Source organism: Seriola dumerili, unplaced genomic scaffold (genome assembly GCF_002260705.1).
Source record: "Seriola dumerili isolate Sdu_G_001 unplaced genomic scaffold, Sdu_1.0 BDQW01000216.1, whole genome shotgun sequence".
Classification (NCBI taxonomy): domain Eukaryota; kingdom Metazoa; phylum Chordata; class Actinopteri; order Carangiformes; family Carangidae; genus Seriola; species Seriola dumerili.
In genome coordinates this window covers 3,468,211-3,490,521 of record NW_019174471.1, presented here as the reverse complement: position 1 = coordinate 3,490,521, position 22,311 = coordinate 3,468,211, and the positions used below count along the sequence as shown (strand labels likewise).

Genomic DNA, 22,311 nt, shown 5'->3' with positions numbered 1-22,311 from the left:
CAAACTATTTTGTCAGCTATAGGTGACACTTTGCCAGTGTCAGCTAATTTTACGATGATGACATGTTACACAACATTACACATATATTTTTGTGAAAGCAGTGCCTGCATCACTTAATTCTGCACTGTTGAAAAAAGAGAGGAAGTCCATTCTCTTTCAGTCTGGGCCATAATTGACTAAAGCTCATGCTAACTTTGCACTCGCAACGTGTCGGCTAACCAGACTAGGTGTATGTTGATGTGCACATGCTGGTTTGTTTTCATGCATTAGGCTGTGGGTCAGCGTAGACTTAACGTGGGCATGTCGTTTGTTCCAAATGAGAAAGGATTCACTACAACAACAAAAACAACAACAACCCATCCACACACGTCTGTTACCTCCTGTACAGGTTTTGTTTTTGGATTAATCCAACATGTTTGCTTTTCTTCACACATGCAATGGAAACTTTTACCCTCTTATTATTCCATAAATATTCCTCTTCCTTCACCATTAACTGTTTAACATTCGTTTCATCCACCGTGGCTCCATCCTGAAACAGGACTCCAACAGGGCGTATGGAGCTATAGGAAGATACAAAGGGTTCATGTGCAACACTGGCATCCATTTTGTTTAAACTACATTATAGATGAAATGCATAACAGCTCCTACATTTGAATCAAAGCATCACCAGCTCTTTCTGAATCAAAGACAGAGACAGCACACCGTATTATATTAAAGCCTGCACCAGGCTGGAAAAAAATCTCTCAATAAAAAATGTCGGATGTCTGTGCGACCTACAGATTATGAGTTGAGCAAAGCTGCACATACTAATGTTTTCATCACTGTATTTTAAAAGGAGTTTTTCTCGGTGATGGAGTTCAATAGACGTCCCAGGAGTCCCTGCTGACACTGCAAGATCTAAACAAGGGATTTTTAGCTTATAGCAGTTGACATGAAGAGACATTAATACCTTGAGAAGAGGTTAAAGGAGCACAGGTAGAGGTGGAATAGGGTCTATTCAAAGACTGCATGAATAGTAATGAGATGAGTTAATTAGCAGGACTCCGCTTTCTCGTCCCTCCCTGTAGAAATGAATGCAGACATCTCGTGACCCCCGTGGCCCCTCTGCAGTCTGGTCAGAATCAGCCCTGAAGCTACCAGCCCAGCGCTTCCACAACATCCCACTGCTGCACGCTACAACAAATGACAAGCAGCAAGAGCACGAAAACGAAATGACCACCTTCAGGATCCAAAGACAAGTGTTCCACCCCATGTGTTGGAACCAGATGGCAAGTCTACCTGCTTAAGTGCCTCAGTGTGTTGTTCCAGGCACGCAGGTCTCATCTCCTGTTACACGCAGGGGTTAAAAAAATCAGCTCCCACTATTATATGGGCTAGTGTGTGTGTGTGTGTGTGTGTGTGTGTGTGTGTGTGTGTGTGTGTATGTGTTGTGTGTCTGTGTGTGTGTTTCCAGTGCTGGAGAAATCTCTGAGGGCTCGCTTACCTTTCTGGCCGGAGAGAACAAGTTGCATGCTGTTTTACAAGAGGGGAGATAAATCTGACAGGAGTGTCAAGTAGCAGGCGTCATAGCAGCCAAAAGCAGACCTCTGCTGGCTGGCCAGATTCTTGTGGCATCAGATGGCTGAAAACTCCAAACAATCAGACGATAACACACACACACACACACACTTGGCTCAGGGACAACAGCCAACAACAGCCAGTTCTTTGGCTGCAGGAGAATTGTTCAGATTCTCCTCGTGGAGAAATGTTGTTTTTTAATTAGTTTTGAAAGTGAAAAGTGAATCTGCTTTTCTCCAGATTTTAGGAATGACCCACCCCACAGATGGTTGAGACATTATGTAACAGATTCACGTTGCTGCGTAGCAACTTATATTCAGTTTCACTGTTTATGTCAAATGAATTGTGGCCAATTTTATGGGTGGCTACAATTTTTAAAGGGTTGATTCTCCCAAATTACAAATAAAAACATACATAAACTGTCCTGGTTTGGACATATCCCTCCATTTTTGAGATTTCTCCTGCAACCGAGGGGGGGGGGTTGGAGGTTCAGGTACCACTGTCTAATAAGGCAGCATTTATAAAGGCTATATACTGTATGATGCAACTAATTTCTTTATTATAGGTGAGTAACCCATTTACTACTGCTTCATAAATCACTTCTAAACTAATAATATATTTTTGCTTGTTTGTCAAAAATCCCTTTAGATGTGGTGTTTAAGCTTTGGTAATAATGTCACTGACCTGTGGAAACCATGTATCTCCAAACATAATATTTCCAGAGCACAGACAAATGGCCCTGTTTCTGCTTTAATGACAATGTAAGATAAGCTGATGTGTTAATGGTTTGTTTAAATTAAAAAGTCGGAAAATCTTCTCATATCATTAAGGTCCACTGAGTTACAAGGTTTTCTTTGGAAACAATGTCACAAAATGTTGTGATCATCAGGTCCGTAGTCTTACATGTTAATAAATGTATTTTGGTCCAAGTGAGAAGTCGAAATCACTGAAAGGATTTTTTTACAACCTGAAAACCCAAACACATTTATCATTAATGGCTTATAACTGATCTATAAATCATCAGAAAAAGGTTGCTTAATCCTTAACAAAGCTGCAAGTAACAGCGTATGAACCCTAATCAGCTCTATTTTGTTTGCGGTACTCACAGATTAAAAAAATTAAAGAATAAGTGTCCCATACGCTGTAAACAAAGATGAATGTAGCCTCAGTGACGTCAGCCATAGGTCTCTGAAGAGTGGCTTTGAAGCTCAGTGTGAGCTGCCCAGCCGTTGCCATCTTGGCAGTGCCTGATTCCACCTAAATCCTGGCTAATCCAAAAATAGACATAGAGGAGGGGCGTGTGTTGACCAGACATTTTGGTGCATGCTGGTTTGTGACAAGCATACACTCACCCACCTGTCACTCAAAGTGACACGCTAGTCTAAATAAAAATGTTAATGTGCGAGTTATATTAAAATTCACCCCTGTACAGCTGTCATGAAGGAGGAAATTAGCTTTACAGACCAATTTCTGTTGTAAAATGGGAATTTTAACAGTGGAGTCTATGGGGATTGACTGACTTTTGAAACCAGTCTCAAATGGTCATTCAAGGCACTGCAGTTTTTAGCACTTCCAAGTGGGCTCCATTCTACAGCCCTGCAGGTTGCTGCTCGAAGTATTCACAGGTTTTACTCTTTCTTTGGGAGAAGGTAGCTCCAGATCAAGCTCAAGCTGTGATTTGGAGGCAGAGATAACCTGAGCAAATGAATCCAAAACCTCCTGCATGGTGAGATACCACTAGAGATGAATGAGAAAATCTGGCTTTTTATAATGTGGATGAACTGACCCTTTGATAAAAGCAGCTGCAACAAATACTTTTCACTCTTTCTTCCCTCTGATCCCTTCTGTCTCCTTTAGTAAGAAGTGTATAGGGTATATACTGTAAACATGAGTGCAGTGAGTTCAGTTTTGTCAAGCAGCCTCCTATTGTTATCATGTTAAGTTGACTAGTGCTGCTTCAAGACTTAATTCTTTAGTTCATAGTTTTTACTTTCCATACAAACACACACTCACACACACACACACGTCACCCCTGGTCACTCAGAGAGGGACAGTGGGTGTAAGCAGGGATTTACAGGGGCCGCCTGTCCTCCCAGCAGTAGGCTGATTGGAGGGGCCGGCTGTGTTTGTTAAGGTAATGGGCCCAAGGTGAGCTAATTCACAGGGTACACGCTCCATGCTCTGTCACCTCAGGAGTACCCTGGTGGAAAGAGGGCTTTGCTGGCGGGGGGCTCGGGCTGGGGGGAAGGTTTTCAGCTCTCCAGCTCTCCTCACAATCCCCTCAGCCTTGCTCCGGCTCCTCCAGCTCCACCTGAAAGTGATTACCAGGCCAGCCGTGAGCAAACAAGCCCCATATGGAGTGTCTATAGTGGGGCTGTGGCTGGAGCCTGGGGAGCCCTCCTCCACCTCTTTGGAGAGGAGAGGCCTGTGCAAACACAGCTAATGAAGTCTTAACAAGCAGCCCCGGGTTAGCGCGAGCCCGCTAAATGCCACCGAGGCTCTTGGAATTGTGTCCAGCAGATTGGCTAAATCTCCTCGAAGCCTTCCTTTACAAGATAAAGTTGCATTAGCATATCTCTGTCTCACCATCTCAGAGGTAAGTCCAGGATCTGGCAGGCAGTCACACTTGATGGGCTTCCTCTCTTCAGCGGGAGCACTTGATTCCGACAGACAGAATGGGGCTTTAAACTGAACACATTAACTTTGGATCTTGATGTGATTGTGGATTTTATTCATTGGTCACAGAGTATTTCTTTTAAGGCTTTGCTCTGGGGAGATATTTTCTCACAGCGTGCAGCCCTGCGTTGCAAACAGGAGATGAGTGGACTTCCTCAGAGTAAATCATTATCTCTGTACAGACACGCTGCCCTCTCTTGCCCTCGTCTATCCTCCCTCCGTTCCCTCCATCAATCTCCCACATCGTGACCAGCACCTTACCCTCACTCCCTTTTTGTTATGTGTCCTTTTTCACACATCTCAAATACCAAGGTTTATTATTGAGAAAATATCACACCATCCATTGTGTGCACAAACATACACTCACATACCTCCACAGCGCTGGCTAGCCGAACACTTGTTTCCTAATCAAAAGCAAACAGCCATTAACAGAGCTCCTTCCTTGTTATCCCTCACCGGCGAGTCACTTAATCAATCTCTGCTGATGCTCAGCTCACTCCAGGTTATTTTATTCGTTCAGTGGTCCGGTAACATAAAAAAAAATAAAAAAGCTACCTCACATGATAAAGCACTGGCTCCACTCCAAACACAATACCTCTAAACTTAAACTCCAACACCACCCTGGCCCCACACACACAATGTTGCATTTTGCTTGGGTGGGAAACTGGGAGGAAGACGCTTTTTTTTTAAACACTGTAAGACCACACATTAGCTTCCTAGCACCCAGGCTCTGCAGGAACTGTGTGTCTGTGTGTGTGTGTGTGTGTGTGTGTGTACAGTAGAGGACAAAATGTCTATTCAAAAACACATCCCTCATGTTGTTGAAATGAATATCGAGTTTCGAACAGATGTGCCGATCACATGTCTGGCCTTGCGCGCCTCGTTTTTTTTTGTTTTACCAGGAGCTGCTTTAATTTAAATTCTTGAACAGTCAGTGATAAAGATGCTGATACTGATACCCGTGATAATACAGCATCAGTTACGCATCCTGTTAGTTTTAGATGTGTAAAAACATCTTTTTAACATCACAGACAAAGATTATCATGTGCATTATATCACTATGAAGTTCACCATCTGAGATAGAATGAACATTGAAAGATTTCAGCCTTTGCAGCCCCAATCCAATACTCGGCCCACAAGTTCTGCTCATGTTGGAAAGATCTCTGGGAAAGCGATACTGGACTAAATATCCAGATCCTTCACTGTTGGTAAAGGTAGTAATATCAGATTTCAAAAACACTACATTCACTACAGGCACAACATTCCTTGAGTGAAAGAAAACAAATATCAGAAGGTTAAAGTGTGAAAAGTGAAAGTAGCAGAATGACCCCTGGGTTATATTTTATGTACATGAAGTCTTTTGATTTTGTAGCAGGTGGAGCTGGTGAGCTTTAATTTATTTTTTCATCAGATGTTTTGTAGAGTAACTATAGATGTCAGATCAATATGGTGGCCTAAAAAGTGCAATATGTCCTTATGTTATTACAGTTCAAGTCTCTCACAACTACTACTTAAGTACTTAAGTGCACTACTTGAGTAAAAGTACTTAGTTACTTTTCACCACTGCAAAAGTACACAGAAATCCATAAAATCAGATGTGTATAAATGTAGTGCTGCAGTCGGTTTGCACAGCTGAAGCCATATTGCAGCTATAGCACAGGAAGTATGAATAAGTAACTCTATACAGCAAGACTTTATGGAGGCGTTGTAGGGAATTTTAAAACTGACCGTATCAGAGATAATAAAATGCCGTTTAACACAATAAGATTACTGTCAACCGACTACACAGATCCCCAGACAGACTGTGGGCATGTTCACACTGATATGAGTGCTCTGCCCAGCGTCTCAAGTGAGCTCTGCTGCTTGGTCTTTGCCTCGCGCAATTACGCCTCCCGCGGAGCTCTATGCAAGCGTTAAACGAAACATTAGCACCTCATTTAAAAAATAAAACAGCTTTTTCACAAGGACAGACAGCTCCCTGGGTAGTCTTATCATGCGCAAATTAGCCAATTTACCAAACTGGCCTCTCTCTCTCTCTCTCTCTCTCTCTCTCTCTCTCTCTCACACACACACACACACACAGAAACAATCATCTTGGAGCGAGACGCATCCTCGCCTAGTGTGTCTGTGTGTGTGTCTGTGTCTGTGTTATCATTGTTGTGACACTATCAAAAAAAAAAAAGAGATTGTGTGTCAGAGGAAGTTACAAGACCGTGAGCAGAAAGTTTAGTCACTGAGGGGGATTATGAAAACAGTAGCTGAATATTCCTCTGGTGTAGGGCCTACTTCATTTAAAATATATTATCATGATTATAATGTTAAAAAATGACAGTGTTGCTACTTGGAATGGGTTTTTGGGGAATTCATTACAGGGTTATTATAGTTTATTTAAGACCAAGCATGGCCCTGGGCTTCACATAAAAGTATAAACACAGAACCTATAATCTGAACTTTTATGAAAACTGAGTCTTTTGGCAGAAAAATGCATAAAGGTGCTTATTTCCTCTCAAAATGTGGTTGTTTCATCTGTGGTGATCCTCAGCTGTATAGGTCCCCGTTCTCTACATATCATCCACATCGGCGTCCTGTCTCCCGGTGCCACAGACACTGGCTAAACTGGTATGATCACGAGCTATATAACAAAACATTTTTAGGGGGGAAAAAGTTGATTGACACGCGGGGAGCGCCACCCCCGCCGCTCTGTGATTGGAGGAGCGGCTCCGGAGGTGTAGCCAGTCAGGCTGTGGTATATATTGGCACCGCTTCGTCTCCAGGCTGATGATTTGTATGGGAACCAGGACTAAGGTGGGACGAGCCGACTGAATGTAGTCGTTGTGTTTTGGAGAAAGAAAGGAAGGCCCACATTTCTCCATTTGTATCGATCGGACAGCAACACTCTGGTTTTTTAACAACGGGCTGTGTGAGGATACAGAGAGCAGCCTCCAGAAGAAGGTGGATTCTTCTCTCAGCCATCTTGACTGCTGCTCGCCGCCCTGAAGGCTGTTTTCTCCTCTCCTCCTCCTCCTCCTCCTCCTCCTCCTCCTCCTCCTCCTTCAGCCGAAAGTAAACACGGCTTGCACATTGCTTGCAACTCCGTGCAAGATCCTGAGAGAAGCGAGATGGGCTCGCCGCGTAACGTCTAACCGGACTGGAGCCAAAAGCAGACGGCTGGGAGGATTTATTGCTGTTTGTGCCATAGCAGAAGAGGGGGGACGCGACGCGCCGGAGAGATGGACCTGTTTGGGATTTACCTGCTCCTCTCACTCGCTCTCCTTCCCCGGTCCAGCTGCACCACGGCCAAGGAGATCACCTGCCAGGAGATAGCCGTGCCCCTGTGTAAGGGGATCGGTTACAACTACACCTACATGCCCAACCAGTTCAACCACGACACGCAGGACGAGGCGGGACTGGAAGTGCATCAGTTCTGGCCTCTGGTTGAGATCCAGTGTTCGCCGGACCTGAAGTTCTTCCTGTGCAGCATGTACACCCCGATCTGCTTGGAGGACTACAAAAAACCTCTCCCGCCGTGCCGGAGCGTGTGTGAGAGAGCCCGGGCCGGCTGTGCTCCTCTCATGAGGCAGTACGGCTTTCCCTGGCCGGACAGAATGAAGTGTGACCTGCTGCCGGTGCAGGGCAACCCCGACACCCTGTGCATGGACTACAACAGGACCGACTCCACCACAGTCTCCCCTGTGCTTTCAAAACCCACCAACCATCCCGGTAAGGGTTACAATCCATCTAAAAATAAGCCCGGCAGACCCGGCACGTCTGGGAAATACAAGCCGCCCGCCGCACCGTGTGAGCCGGGGTGCAAGTGTTTGGAGCCCATGGTGCCGGTGAACACGGACCGTCACCCGCTTTACAACCGTGTCAAAACGGGACAGATCACCAACTGCGCCATGCCGTGCCACAACCCCTACTTTACGCACGACGAGAGAGCGTTCACCGCCTTCTGGATAGGACTTTGGTCCGTGTTGTGCTTCGTGTCAACTTTTGCCACCGTCGCCACTTTCCTCATCGACATGGAGCGCTTCAAGTACCCGGAGAGACCCATCATCTTCCTCTCAGCCTGTTACATGTTCGTCTCAATCGGCTACATCGTCAGACTCATCGCAGGACACGAGAAAGTTGCGTGCAACCGGGAGTTCGACGTGGAGCACATCCACTACGAGACCACCGGCCCCGCGCTCTGCACCGTGGTCTTCCTCCTTATTTACTTTTTCGGTATGGCCAGCTCCATCTGGTGGGTCATCCTGTCCCTGACCTGGTTCCTCGCAGCCGGGATGAAGTGGGGCAACGAGGCGATCGCCAGTTACTCCCAGTACTTCCACCTGGCCGCCTGGCTCATCCCCAGCATGAAGTCCATCGCGGTGCTGGCGCTGAGCTCCGTGGATGGGGACTCGGTGGCGGGCATCTGCTACGTGGGGAACCAGAACCTGGACAATCTGCGGGGCTTCGTTCTGGCCCCTTTGGTGATTTATTTATTCATAGGCACTATGTTCCTCCTGGCCGGATTTGTGTCCCTGTTCAGGATCCGCAGCGTCATTAAACAAGGAGGCACCAAAACTGACAAACTAGAGAAGCTGATGATTAGAATAGGCATCTTCACGGTGCTCTACACTGTGCCAGCAACTATTATAGTGGCCTGTTACTTTTACGAGCAGCACAACAGGCAGACCTGGGAGATCACACACAACTGCTCCAACTGTTTATTAGAGCGGGACCGCAGGAGTCCGGACTATGCAGTTTTTATGTTGAAGTACTTTATGTGCCTTCTGGTGGGCATCACGTCCGGAGTGTGGATCTGGTCCGGTAAAACTTTGGACTCCTGGAGGACTTTCTGCACCAGGTGCTGCTGGGGCAGTAAAGGCACCAGCGGCTCCATGTACAGCGACGTGAGCACCGGACTGACGTGGAGGTCAGGCACGGCCAGCTCCGTGTCGTGCCCCAAGCAGATGCCATTGTCCCAGGTTTGAATGAGAAAACAAAAGCAGCTTATGAGGACTGCTAATTGTTTGGGAGATAACCCATCACTCCCTGTCTTAAGCAATTTGCATAGTAATGAACTGCTGCTGAGGTGTCTCCCTCCTTCCTCCCAAACATCCACACACACTGCTGTGGGGAGAATTGGCTGAAACAATGTACCTGGCATTCACACAGGTTAATTCCTCCCTGTTTATATGTATCAGAGGTACAGGCTGAGGCTTTTTACGCAATCTGGGCATTACTTGTTTTAGGCAGAGAGACACTTTTCTTCCTAATTAGCTTCATTCAAAGAGCATTTGGCTTTTTTTATTACCATCTTATCTACATAGTGCCAGATAACATTGTATAATTCAGTCACATCAAAGATAGTTTAAATTAAGCCTTAATAGTGCCCAAGTATTTTACGGGTCATTCATTTTGTAATTTCAAATGTATTTATATAAAAGTTATGTAAAAACCTGTACATTTGTGTATAAAAGAAAACTTTATAAGCTATTGTAAATTTGTACAAAGTGTAGATGTCTCTTTTTGTGAGAAAAGCAAATATGACCTTTATTTTGACAATAAAACATCTGATAAATCCTAAGAACCGGTGTAACTTTTCCAGTGTTTTCCCATGTGAGGGAGGCTCTTCTGTTTCCCCTCAGCCCATGCAGGCATACTTTGTGGTTCCTTGTGGTCACCGTGTTGAGGATGGCAGCAGCAGCAATAGCAGCTTTTGAGAGTCCTGGCTAAAAAGGAAGCCCTTTTAACCATCAGAGACTGGTAATTAGAGGCAGGGGTTGAGTTGGAGCATCTCCATAATTGTTAAAGTCCTCTTCACATGCCTGCCGAAGCCCGCTTTCTTAATTTAGTAAAAGAGGGAGTGGGTGAATGGGGGTATAAATGCAGGGAACGGACCCTTTTCATCTGCAGAAACTTTGATCTTTCTTTTTTAACAGCCTAGAATAAAGGTGGTGTGTATTAGGAGTGTCTGTCTGATGTGCCAAGGTTCCCCCTAAACGTCCCCATTTGGATGCTTTGATGGACGTCCTACAATTGAAAGAACATTTTGGAACCCCTCTCTTTTTTTTTTTTTTTCAGGTTTGTTAGAGCTGAAACCTGCCAGAGCCCCTGCGTCTTGTGTTTGGTTTTTTTCTCGCAGAGCCTGAATTGAAACATCTTCTCCCCCGGCTCAAGCTGTGTCAGCGAGTGCAGGGGCCTTGACATGAATGATATTGAAATAGCAATGAAAGCCCCACAGGTGGTCTGTTCACATGATCTCACATCTTAGGGCCCCCTAATCGAGGCATTTTTGCTACAAATGTATCTGGTTTGGTCCCAATTAACCCAATGCGCTGGCATAAGATGATACACTGTAAACCAGCGTAGAAATGCCTTTGATTTACTGGTCAATAGTGACAGTGGGCTTTGTAGTGTCTGCTTTGTTCCTGCTTTATTCCTTTACGGTCAGACTGCAGATGTGAAACCCCAAAGCTCCTTTTCAGCGTAGGCCAGGCAAGCATCTGTTGGGAGCGTAAATCAGCCATATAAATCTTGCATCTCTGTTGTCAGCTAGGACAGCAGGCAATGAAGATGTACTGTAAGAAATAACTAGTCTGTACTTTTAAGATGAAAAGAGCAGCATCTTTATCATTTCACTTCCACCTAAATGAGCAACAGTTCGGAGCAGTTTTTGTGTTAATGTGAACTCATGTTTGAGAGTCTTCAACATGATTTTGTTTAGCTGAAAGTTTGAAATAAGTTGTCTAAAAATTGCATCTTGGTGACGACCAGTTAGTGGTTTTGGAACATTTGGTGGCGCGCTTCATTTAAATAGTCACATTTGCACCCAGGCTTGCTGCTTGTTTTTTCTGTTGTTTACCCCCAAACACCTCAGACAGGCAGAGTGCAGCCCCAGCTCTGACCGCCTGCCTCCCAGTACAGCAGTGACATTAATGTGCAGCCCCATCTAGTGGTGAAAGCAGCGCTGCACACCTCCACATGCCTCAGTGCTTCTGTTCACAGCGCCACAGAAAAGCTGCTCAGAGTGACATCTTTGCTCTTAAAGGATGTCAAAATTAAAAGAATGACACAGAAGACTCACAGCAGAGGTTGAAAAAGTATATAAGGTTGTTCCCAGTACTCACTGTAGTGCTGTCAGCCCATATCAAGGCCAGCAGGTCTGTTTGGCACTCGGAAACCTTGAAGAAGCAGGTTAGGAGGTAAGAGTTCATGCAAAAAGTGGAATTTATTATAAACAAAAATATTAATGAAACCTGGGAAATTCAACTGAATAACTTTAGGGGGGGGGGGCGGTGGGCCGGGGAGGGGGGGGGTGTCTCCTGCTCTGTTTCTACCTACAGACCAGGCATTTTACCTCAGCCTCACCTCACTGGAACCTACCACCTGCTCAGGTAAGTTTAGGATGCACTGAACAGATCACAAATATCAAACCAAGCATCCAGTTATCTTTTCTTATGCACAGACTCATGAACCAACTTTATCAGAGTTCCACTTACTACAGAACTATTTTTATCTCAACGCTGCCTGAAGCCCTTAAACTGAGCATAACTCTGTGAAACTGATGATGTTGGTTTTTCGTAACCTGACTGATGAATTAATAGATCAACTGAAACACTGGGCTGAAATGAACAATTTAACACAAATAAATGAAAAAGTATAAAACACAGGGAATGTTGGGAAACAGCCTACAGCGAAAGGGAAGAGGAGCCACCGTTCCTCAGTCATATTCACAACATGAAAAAGTTCACATCATGATGGATTCAACATGAATACAATCCAATAGCTTTTTATGGAGTTGTGTGATTTATGTATCACAAAGAAACAGAAACAATTAAACCTGTTTGATTCATATATAAAACATAACTAACCAATGAATTTAATATATTTCAACACCTTATATAGAATATGCGAAATGTGTTATTCAAGCCATTGGCTGATTGGGTGTTTGAGAATGGACAATAATTGTAGTGCTTATTTCACAGCAGGCGTCTGCCCTCTTACCCAACTACCTGGCCCCACAGACCAACTGTCCAGGCACTTAAAAGCAGCATGTCCTAGCTTGGCTCTTTAACATAAACATTGTAATTAACAACCCATTTCCTCCACTCATTTAAGTGCATTTTACAGGGGAAAGTATGAGAGCGTCGTTAAGACGTGCTTCACACAGACAGGGGAAGGGCCGTCGCTGTGGCTCTGGCTATTAACTGGTAACGGCTCAGGTCACGTCTGAGTTTATGGTTTGGTTTTATTAGGAAGTATTTTATGGACGCGTTACTTATCCGATCTTGTTGAGGCTTGCTCTTGTGGCCGGTAGCAAACATACAAACATTGCTGGCTGTTGTCACTGGGCGACACTGGTGCAGAACTGTGACTAACAAAGCTGGTTAGAAACGAATCCCTCAAACCATTCAGAAGTGTAAGAATAGATCCTCTCTTTGATTGATTTGTCTTCTTTCCTGATCACTCTCTGCATCCAGGTGTTAGAGCCTCACTCGTGCAGGAGAAGCATTCTGCCTATCAAATATTGCTAACAGTGTTTTTTGAGATGCAGACACAGAGGAGGAGTGATTGGATATTGATCTGATTCACTTGGGTTTAAGTTTTTATTCATTTTTTTACTCTCTTCATTCATGACAGGAGATATCGCAGCTGTGGACAGAATTTTGTGATCTGCATTACAAATGTATCAACCCATATTTAGTATTTTCAAGTTGGACCACACAATAGAAGCATTTTGGATGAATAGATGTGATAAAACCATGACTTAACAATGTTACGATAAAGTCACCATGTTGGTTTGTTTTGGTTTTTTTGGGGTTTTTTTTGTAGCTGTGGACTCAGTGTGGACCGCAGTGTGTTGATCAAAATTGTAGTTTAAAGAGCCTAAACATGTGATTACATGTGTTTTTGTCAACATGAAGACTGTTGGTTAGTGGTTTCTCTTTATTTTCCAGACTATATCTGACCGTGCAGGATGAGCAAATAGTACTAAAAGCCCAGAGTTTCCACGGTTGTATTCTTCTGTGCATAAAGCATGACAGTGACCTTGGGTTTCAGTGACCCATTTAGATTCATGTTAAAGCTTCTGACCTCCAGCTCAGGCACATTATTCTCAGGTGGCCATTTGAGACGCCAGATGTTGGAAAATAGAGGAGCTCAGCATTTCTGAGTCCTGTCAGGCTGCGTGGTTATAGTTTCTCGGGGACGTGGACGTCACTGATGCTGTTGCAGTTTGGACTGCACATTTATAAAGCAAGCTTAGGAAGATGGCCAAGGTCAGTCCTGGACTTTTCCTCCTCATCTTCTTCTGAATATTGTCCTTAACTGTATTTCTGCTGTCTGTGTTTGTTATGGCCGAATCAAAAGGTGAAATCAAGATGAAATAGAAAATGGATGTCAGTGTCAGTCATGCAGTTTTCCAACAGATAAATGCTTCACTTCAGCACCATGACTGAGCCCAACAAAGATAGCAGCATAAATGGCTGGCTCCCCATTGGCACAGTAACAATGCCTCTGTGGTTTAGTAGTCCTTACAGTGCACCCCTGCTGCCTCTTCCAATCCAAGGACCCCCACCTCCACACACACTCACACACTCACTCACAGCAGCAGAACACTGTGTTCCCTCAGTCCTTCAGTGACTGACTGACATGTACACAAAGGGAAAACTTCTTTCATCTGAAGTGCCAAGTGTTTTCCCAGATTCACTCTGGGTATGGTCACCTCAGTCCAAAGAAATGGCTCTGCACTCAGCACTGAAAAGGGATGTGATGTCATGGTTCTGATGATAAATAAATACTGAGCATAACGAGTCAATGAGAGCAAAGCTGCCATTTAAAGTCTACGAGTGTAATATAAAAAAAAAAGGGTGATGTCACAGGGTGATGGGCTTGAGGGACAACTGCATTCTCCGCTTATAGGAGGATGTGATGAAAACTGTAACTCCTAAAGTCACAGCAACCATGATCTGCCCCCCCCCCCATCCACCCATTCACTCACACACATAGACTTCCACCACATGGGCCGATCTGAACTGAAACACACGCACACGTTTGTTTTTATGATCTATATATTGACCATTTAATTTATATATTACTTTTTCTGATTTTTGGTTTTTTAGGTGAAACATTTCTTTGTATGAAAGTGCATAGAAATTATATATAAAGAAATGTGAAATCTTAAACTTCCACTGATATCAAAGAGCAACTGATAATATGCCGTATGTAACAACAAGAAACATTGCACTCTAATAGGAACACCTGCTTATTCATGCAACTATTCATGCAGTGCGGTGCATACAATTCTGCAGATACAGGTCAGGAGCTTCAGTGCATGTTCACATCAAACATCAGAATGAGGAAAAAATGATTGTGGCTTGATTGTTGGTATATTCTGAAACTGCTTATCTGCTGGGATGTTCACATGACAGTCTCCATAACATTAACATATAAAAACAGCAGTGAAAAGATCATCTCAGGGCGCCTCGGTGGGTCACCTGGTAGACTGCGTACCACATTGGCTTAGTCCTAACCGCAGCAGCCATGGGTTCAAGTCTGACCCGTGGCCCTCTCTCACTGTGCTGTCACAATAAAGTGACTTAAAAGTTACTTAAAAAAAAAAAAAAACATCACCCCAAAGGTGAAACATGGTGGAAGGCGCGTTCATGATTTGGGGCTTTGCTGCCTCTGGGCCTGGACAGCTCGACATCATCAAGGGGGAAATAAATTAATCAAGTTAATCAATGTATCCTACAGGACAGGGGTCCTCAAACAGGTGGCTGTCGATCACCAAATCATTACTTTGTTTACATCAGATATGCTGTAGGCTACATGCAGTGATAGTAACTCTTCTGATAACAGAACCGATACAAACTAAACTTTACCAACAAACAGGAAATATGTTGCCATGGATGAAGTGAGTTAAACTGTGAGCTTCGACTTGAGCCCAGTTTTTTTTTTTAGCCCATGTTTATTTACATGTCTGGAAAATGAAGTGTACCGAATTATCTATTTTAACTCCCTGTTTGTTATGTACTGTACCATTGGATGTACTGACAACTATCACTGGATTACTGACTGAGGAGCTTCTTTTTTCTCTGATTTCTCAGCAGATTTATTTATGATTTAACAGATTTATGGACGTTTATTTGCAGCAGTGTTATCATGTCTGTGTTGTGTCACATGTCTGTGTGTTCAGGTTTGACTCAATCATGACTCAGATATTTGCCTGATGTGATTTCAGATGTGTTTGGTACACAATGTGAGTTTTGGATGTTGTTATTCATCAGATTCAGTTTGGAGATCAGTTTGAATGTTTTGATACAATATGTGAATAAAATGTAACCGGTAATATAAGACATGAGAACGGTTGGAGACCCCTATTATAGAATAATGTCAGGGTGGCAGTTCATCTGCTGAAGCTCAGTGTGCAGCAGGACAATGGTCCTAAACACTGAAGTAAATCTAAAACAGAATGACTTCAAACTAAGGAAACCTGCCTTTTCAAGTGGCCCAGTCAGGGTCCAGACATTCACCCAATAGAGACGCTGTGAAATGACCTCAAGAGTATGTGAGAATATGTCAAAGCTGAAGCAGTGAAAGGTCCAAAGTTCCTCCTAAACTTTGCATAGGTCTGAACTGCAGCTAATGGAGGAGCTTGTTTGAAGTTCAACCAGTTATTAAATCCAAGGGTTCACTTACTTTTTCCACCAGCACTCTGAACGCTTGATGTGTGTGTTGAGTAAAGACACAGTTTTTGTCTGGATTTGGTACTTAGAGGAAGATCAGATCACATTGTATGACCAATTAATGCCAAAAACCTGGTAATTTTCAATAGTTTCACTCTTTCTCTTGCCACTGCAGCTAAATACATACTTTTCCCTATTGAAGCTTTGCCATGCCACTTTTCATGTAAGGAAACTTTATTAAATGCAATACCAAAACTTGACCACTTGAGGGAGCTGTTACCCAGATTTTTTTCCCCCTAGACTTACAATGGCAAGAACATTCTCTCAGTTTGTTCATCAAATGCCACACAATAGTACCATGAAAGATACTAAGCTATTAGATATGAACATTTATTTAATATTATTATTCATAATAAAGATACCAATGATTAGGAGCAGTTATTAGGAAAGAATAATTTGTTTTGTAATCTATACATCTATGTTAAAATAGTTTAAATTCACTCACCCGCAACAGAGCTTGCATACCATCACTTCCTGTAGCCTTTTTTTCACTTCTCTCTCACTCACTCACACACACACACACACACACACACACACGGCAGACTGGATTATCCATTACATTACCAAGTAAATGGTAGCACAACAGCCCTCTGTTGTCTCCACTGTATTCGTCGTCACTGGGACTTTGGTTTACTGGCCACTTGTATCCATTTGGATTAACCTTCATTGTTTTTGCAGATTCTGTTGTGTGGCCCTGAGTTGGACCTTCATGCAGTAAGGTTTGGGAGACAGAGTGACTCCATAAACTGGCGTGTAGTCTGGCTGTCCTGCATCCTCAGGCCAGATGAAGTTGAACTTCCTCAGCAGAGTCACCATGATGAGGAAGAGCTCCATACGAGCCAGGCCCTCTCCAAGACACATGCGAGGACCTGAGACATCATTTTCATCCAGTAAGTTGTGCACAGTTCTTAGAATAGAAGACAGAACACAAACACTTGGGGTCCAGGCTCTCATACCTGCAGAAAACGGCATGAAGGCTTCTGGTTTAACAAACTCTCCCCGGTTGTTCAGGAAGTTTTCAGGGTTGAATTCGTGAGGAAATTTCCACTGTCCCTCCTCATTCAGCACTGAGTTCAGGTTCTGGATGATCAATGTACCCTGTGGGAAAAAAATGGCACAACAGTATGTAGACAGAGGGAGAGAGAAAGAGTTTTTCTATAACCTTAATCTTTCCAATAAAACTTTATGCACCATCAAAAAGGGACAGCACATTCGACTGGCTTTCAGTTGCTTCTTACCCGGGGTAGCGAATAACCCATGAGCTCTGTGTCTTTTGTTGCACAGTGGAATACACTAAGAGGGACAGTGTTGGCTATCCTCTGGACTTCATGGATCACAGCCTGGATTCATGGAGATCAGACAACATGTTCTTATGTTTTATCACTCTGGGAAAAGGTCATCATTCAACCTTTGCAGGAGCTAAATCACAGAGAGCAGAGCACTGAACTTGTAATGCAGGAATCTGCTGTGAAGATGCTGGATATTGGCATTTCTTAAAAACAAAAAAGGACCATAAAGTTATGTCAAAAACATGGGATCATTGACCCAACTTCATTGACAGTTGGTTCCCCAGTGTCTCTTATAAAACAAAAGTACAAAAGTATTTTTGAGTAGAGAAGTTTTAGCAGTAAATGCTGCTACTAAGACCCAAGTCTGCATGTGAAATATCAAAACATCTGTCTAATAATGTACCTGCATGTAAGGCATGTTGTGTCTGTCATCATAAGTGACCTGATCCTTCTTTTCCAAAGTGCGGTCTATCTCTTGCTGACATCGCTCTGATAGAGACAAAGACAAATACAAAGAGCTGTTGAACAGCTCATCAAAACATTACAATTAGCAGAACAACATACCACAGCTAATGTGAAAGAACTGAACAAAAGCCAGAACGATAGAGCGCAGGCATACCTTGTACAAGAGGGTATGTCATGAGGTAGAGGAAGCCAGTGAGCAGGGTGTTGGATGTGGTGTCAGTCCCAGCAAAGTGAAGATCCAGAACAAACATGATGAGTCGATCCTCACAGAAAGAGGAGCCATCATCGCTCCTCTGGAAAGAGATTTTTTGTCAATATTTGAGTCTCTCTCTTTCTTTCTTTCTTTCTCTGTTATTTACGTAAGTACTTTATGTGCATGACACGCACCTTATCTAGTTCATCCAGATAACAGTCAAGGAAGTCTCGTGGTTTCCCAGGGACTCTGGTTTCTTTGTGCTCAGTAATCAGACCAGTTGCAAGTTTCTTACATGTCTAAGAAACGAGAAATTCATTGACCGAAAAAGAGGGAAATTTCCAGGAGAAAAAGCCCCCTCATACAGGATTGTAACATATCTGACCTTAGTGACTGCCAGAGTGCATAGTACCTTGATAAAGCTATAAGAGAAAAATGGGAAGTTCTTCAGGAACCAATGAAGATACTAACCTCAATGTTCTTAAAGGCCTTCATGAACGGCAGCGGTAGGTTTCGAATCATGGGAACAAAGTCGTACAGCTGTAAGGAAAGCTGCATTTAGTTTAACAGTGAAAAGGGAAGAGGTGACATGTTTAAACTTTTGTTTCAGATACGTAACTTCTGTGTACAATAAAAAGGTTGCATTCCAAACTAAATCTGTGTTTTTTGTGCATTTTATTGTTTTAGAAATCACTGTTCTATAATGTTTAGACACTGCTTTTGATTTTGAAACAGTATTTTAAGGCAGGTGTGGTCCATCCTTCTTCACATTAGTATGAGGAACAGTACAGGAGTCGGTCACTCATGGATGCTAAGTCACTTGCTAGCCTACGTGACATCAAGTTAGCCAAGGTTAGCTAAACATGACTAGGACATCTGTGTAACTTTTCTGTGAAAAGCCGGAATTTGCCTGAATCTGGAGTTAAAAGCACACTTTTTCATGTCTATTTGAGTACCCTTGATATAAAAAATTCTGAAACCCTATTTTAATCAGATATCAAAATGAAACTTGTTGTCCTAACTAAGCCTGACTTTGGCCCATATACTGACAGCCAGAAGATTTTCTGTGTCTTTACCAGAATTGGTTCAGATATGGAAGTAGCATCTGACAATCATGCTGTATATGGGCTAGATTTGCGCCGTGGAAGTGGGCATATACTGGGCCAGAAGAAAATGGCCAAAGTATGGGCTGGATTTATTTTGCTTTGTAGCTAGCTTGCTAACATTCCAACTGCACTGCTAATATTGTATACAAAAGTTGCTTGCTTATGTTGGTAATTTAGAAAAAACTGTTAAATTAGAAATGGAATGTGATTAAAAGCTTTATGACTTTCATTTCCAAAAGGGACAGCATTTCATGTATCATTGCATCAAAACAGGACAGAGTTGGTACATATAACAGAAGCTCAACTGTCTTTCAAACTGTTTCTGCATAGTTCTGCCATATACTGCACATCAATTTCTTTTTGTTTTTAACTACTTTCCATCACTGGAACAGGACAAGCATCAGAGCTCTAGGCTGTTTAAATAACATCACTGGATCTCACTACCACTCTGACTAGCAGTATTTTTTTGTTATCTTACAGACATGTTGTGACTCACCATAGCCCAAGGCCCATTAGCTATCTTGGAGTTTTCTTTAAAGCACTGAACAACCACTTTGATGAAGTCATCATCATAGTCAAAACGCGTACCAAACAGGACCTGGCAGATGATGTTGGAGGCTGCGTTGTGAAACATAACTCGAGGACTCAGGATTGTACCTGTGACAGACACAGTGCGGTGACACAGCCCAACACAGATTCATGTAACTGTAACAGAACTTCACATAAACTGCCCACTGTATCAGAGGTCACAGAGAGTGCATACCACACACGGCATACCAATGCTCTTCTCCAGTGTTTCCACTGTGTACTGTATCTCTCCCAGAATCCTCTGCTCCATGGACTGCTTCCCCAGACCAAAATTCCTTAAGGTCATCAGAGCAAAGCGGCGATGCTCCTTCCAACTGGGGCCATAGTCTGCAAGAACCATTCCTATAACAGACATGGATATGGACACATGAAGCTCGGACAGAGTATCTTAAGTGATCTGCACTCTGTCCTTTGACACCTCATCTCTTTCTTACCATTCTGGGTGAGATCACTGACAAAAATGTCTTGGGGTCGTCCAGCAAAATCAACAGCCTTGGTCATCATAGCCTCCTTCATGGCCTGCACCCCATTAATGACAACAGCTGGTTTGGGACCAATGAACAGGCTGTAGACGTTTCCATAGCACCTCCTCAGCTAAAAAGAACAAGTATGAAGCCCTTAAAATGATCATGAAACATTGCCAATGAAGCATGCAAAAGATCTGCTTTTAAACCACAACCAAGTACTTTGAAAAATACTGAGAATATTTTTTGTCTAATCTGTTTGAATATTCTAGGGAGGATGGTTTGTTGTCATCAGATTTAGTTTACAGCCAATCATCTGTACAGTCATGAAAACATACTGTAGAGCAAATTTACTCTTAGACAGAAAAACAATTTCTTCCAACAACCATAGTGGCCTTTACATATGTTTTTTATCTTAAGCCTCCTCTGCCTTTAATTAGAACAGATCCTCCAAACATTTTAGTTGAGTTAATAATGAGCATTTATAGTCAGCCAGTGTCACTTGTAGCCCGGAGGCAGTAGACTGCCCCAGTAATTCATAATCTGCAAATTTAATTTGTGCACTGCTGTGGAGTGTAACACAATGTGTGGTGTGCAGTGGACAGCTGCCAGGTACGAATGTGTGCGGCTTATGATCAGTAACATAACCATTAAAGGCAATGTCCGAATTAAATGTCAGTGTTTTTCTTACCTTCTCAAAGTCCCTCATGGGGTTGTCCAAGCTGAGGTTCAGCAAGTTCCCCAGCACTGGCAGTGGAGGAGGTCCTGGCGGAAAGTTCTTGGGTCTCCGACATTTGAGACAGAGAATGAAGAAGACAACACAGATCCACAGAAGAATGAAAGAAACAAACATGGTGGAACGGATTGTGCTGATTTGAAGAGACCCGACGCTTAACTGGCTTTAAAAGTGTTGCTCAACTCTCAGCCCTGCCTCCTCCGGATGTTTAAATCTAAATGAGCGGACACACAGTTCCAACACCCAGGAAAGCAAAACACAGCAAGTTCTGACAGGCTTTGGTTTGCCTTCATTATACAACTATATGAGCACTATAACAGCCCCTCTGTTTCGCTTGCCCTTCTTGCTTCTGCTCTGTTTTTTTGTCAGGCTGCATAATCAGCAGCATGGGACACACCTGTGACAGTATGCATGTTATATTTCTCTGCGTTCCACTTTGCATGCAACAACCTGCACAAAGCCTGAAAAAAACACTACCATAGTCACTGTTGTTATCTATTAAGGGTCAACTCTGACCACTGCCACTACCAATCTGCGCATAAACAAAAACAAATAATTCACACTCTTGCCAGACTTGTCAAAAAAAGTCAAATCTGTTTTAGATGCTTCATATTATAGAAATGTGTGTTTAATCACAATATTTGAAGTATTCATACATGAAATCGCATTGATATGCAATCAGTTAAACAATCAATATCATCTGCAATAGCAAATGTTTTGAGAGAAACATAATCTGCCTGAAACATTTTTAATTAACACAGCCAAAATGCAAAAAAATGAACATTCTCAGTCAAACATGTCATTTATTTTTCCAATAGTATTCAAATCTGCAATAAAATATCCACCTCAAACTTCTTCATGAATGTGGCCCACACACCTCAATTTTGCCCCAGGTAAATTCAGCCTTACCTGCCAGTCTGACCTGTATGTCTGCATTTTAACAAAGAGCTTTCAGCCCCCCAAAACCTCTGAAGCACTAACTTTACTGTTGTTAATATTAATCAGGATGGCCTGAAATGAACCAAAGGAAAGAATTGATGTTTAATAGAGCGAGTAAAGTGACATTGCACCTCTTGTTGTCAGTTGAAGCTACTTAAGTGTTGTTTTAAAAAATCTACAGCTCAGGAATTTCATGAAAAATATTTTAAAGTGTCTTTGCCTGATACACCATAACCTATATTTATGAAAATGTATTTTATAAAATAATGTCACAGCCACAAAGTTTTCAGTGGATACAAATATTCATATAACAAAGTCAGTCCTCACATTACCAGAGCCTCTGATTTCAAGTTTTGGATTCAAACATACAGCAGCATTTCACATTTTGCGTCACTGGAGGGCAGCATGACTTCAAGCTACAATACCGATGAAACGACCACAGTGCGACAGACTGGACAAAACATGAATAGTTACAATAAAGTGCTTTGAAAAGTTACATCATCTTTAACGTCATAGCAGTTTATAGAATTTCCGTAACACTGATGAACAGCCATAACAGTTGC

At 42.9% G+C, this 22,311-nt stretch overlaps 2 protein-coding genes across 4 annotated transcripts; one reads left to right on the top strand and one right to left on the bottom strand.

Annotated features, from left to right (window-relative positions):
• Window positions 1-7,034: 7,034 nt before the first annotated feature.
• fzd8 (frizzled class receptor 8) lies at window positions 7,035-9,705 on the top strand. Its single transcript, XM_022754054.1, has one exon. The coding sequence runs from the start codon at window positions 7,464-7,466 to the stop codon at window positions 9,207-9,209; it is 1,746 nt and encodes a 581-aa protein (XP_022609775.1). The 5' UTR covers window positions 7,035-7,463; the 3' UTR covers window positions 9,210-9,705.
• Window positions 9,706-16,461: 6,756 nt separating this feature from the next.
• LOC111228224 (cytochrome P450 2F2-like) lies at window positions 16,462-20,926 on the bottom strand. 3 transcript variants are annotated; one of them, XM_022754051.1, is made up of 11 exons: window positions 20,765-20,926; window positions 20,044-20,203; window positions 19,785-19,951; window positions 19,518-19,619; window positions 18,387-18,455; window positions 18,110-18,214; window positions 17,877-18,015; window positions 17,661-17,746; window positions 17,207-17,308; window positions 16,925-17,066; window positions 16,462-16,837 (listed from the first exon to the last, which is right to left on the bottom strand). In XM_022754051.1, the coding sequence occupies exons 1-11, from the start codon at window positions 20,924-20,926 to the stop codon at window positions 16,632-16,634; spliced, it is 1,440 nt and encodes a 479-aa protein (XP_022609772.1). In that variant the 3' UTR covers window positions 16,462-16,631. The 3 variants fall into 3 exon arrangements, with proteins under 3 accessions (XP_022609772.1, XP_022609770.1, XP_022609773.1); XM_022754049.1 differs by having other exon boundaries at window positions 19,518-19,678; window positions 19,799-19,951; XM_022754052.1 differs by lacking the exon at window positions 17,207-17,308 and having other exon boundaries at window positions 19,518-19,678; window positions 19,799-19,951.
• Between the last annotated feature and the right edge of the window lie 1,385 nt (window positions 20,927-22,311).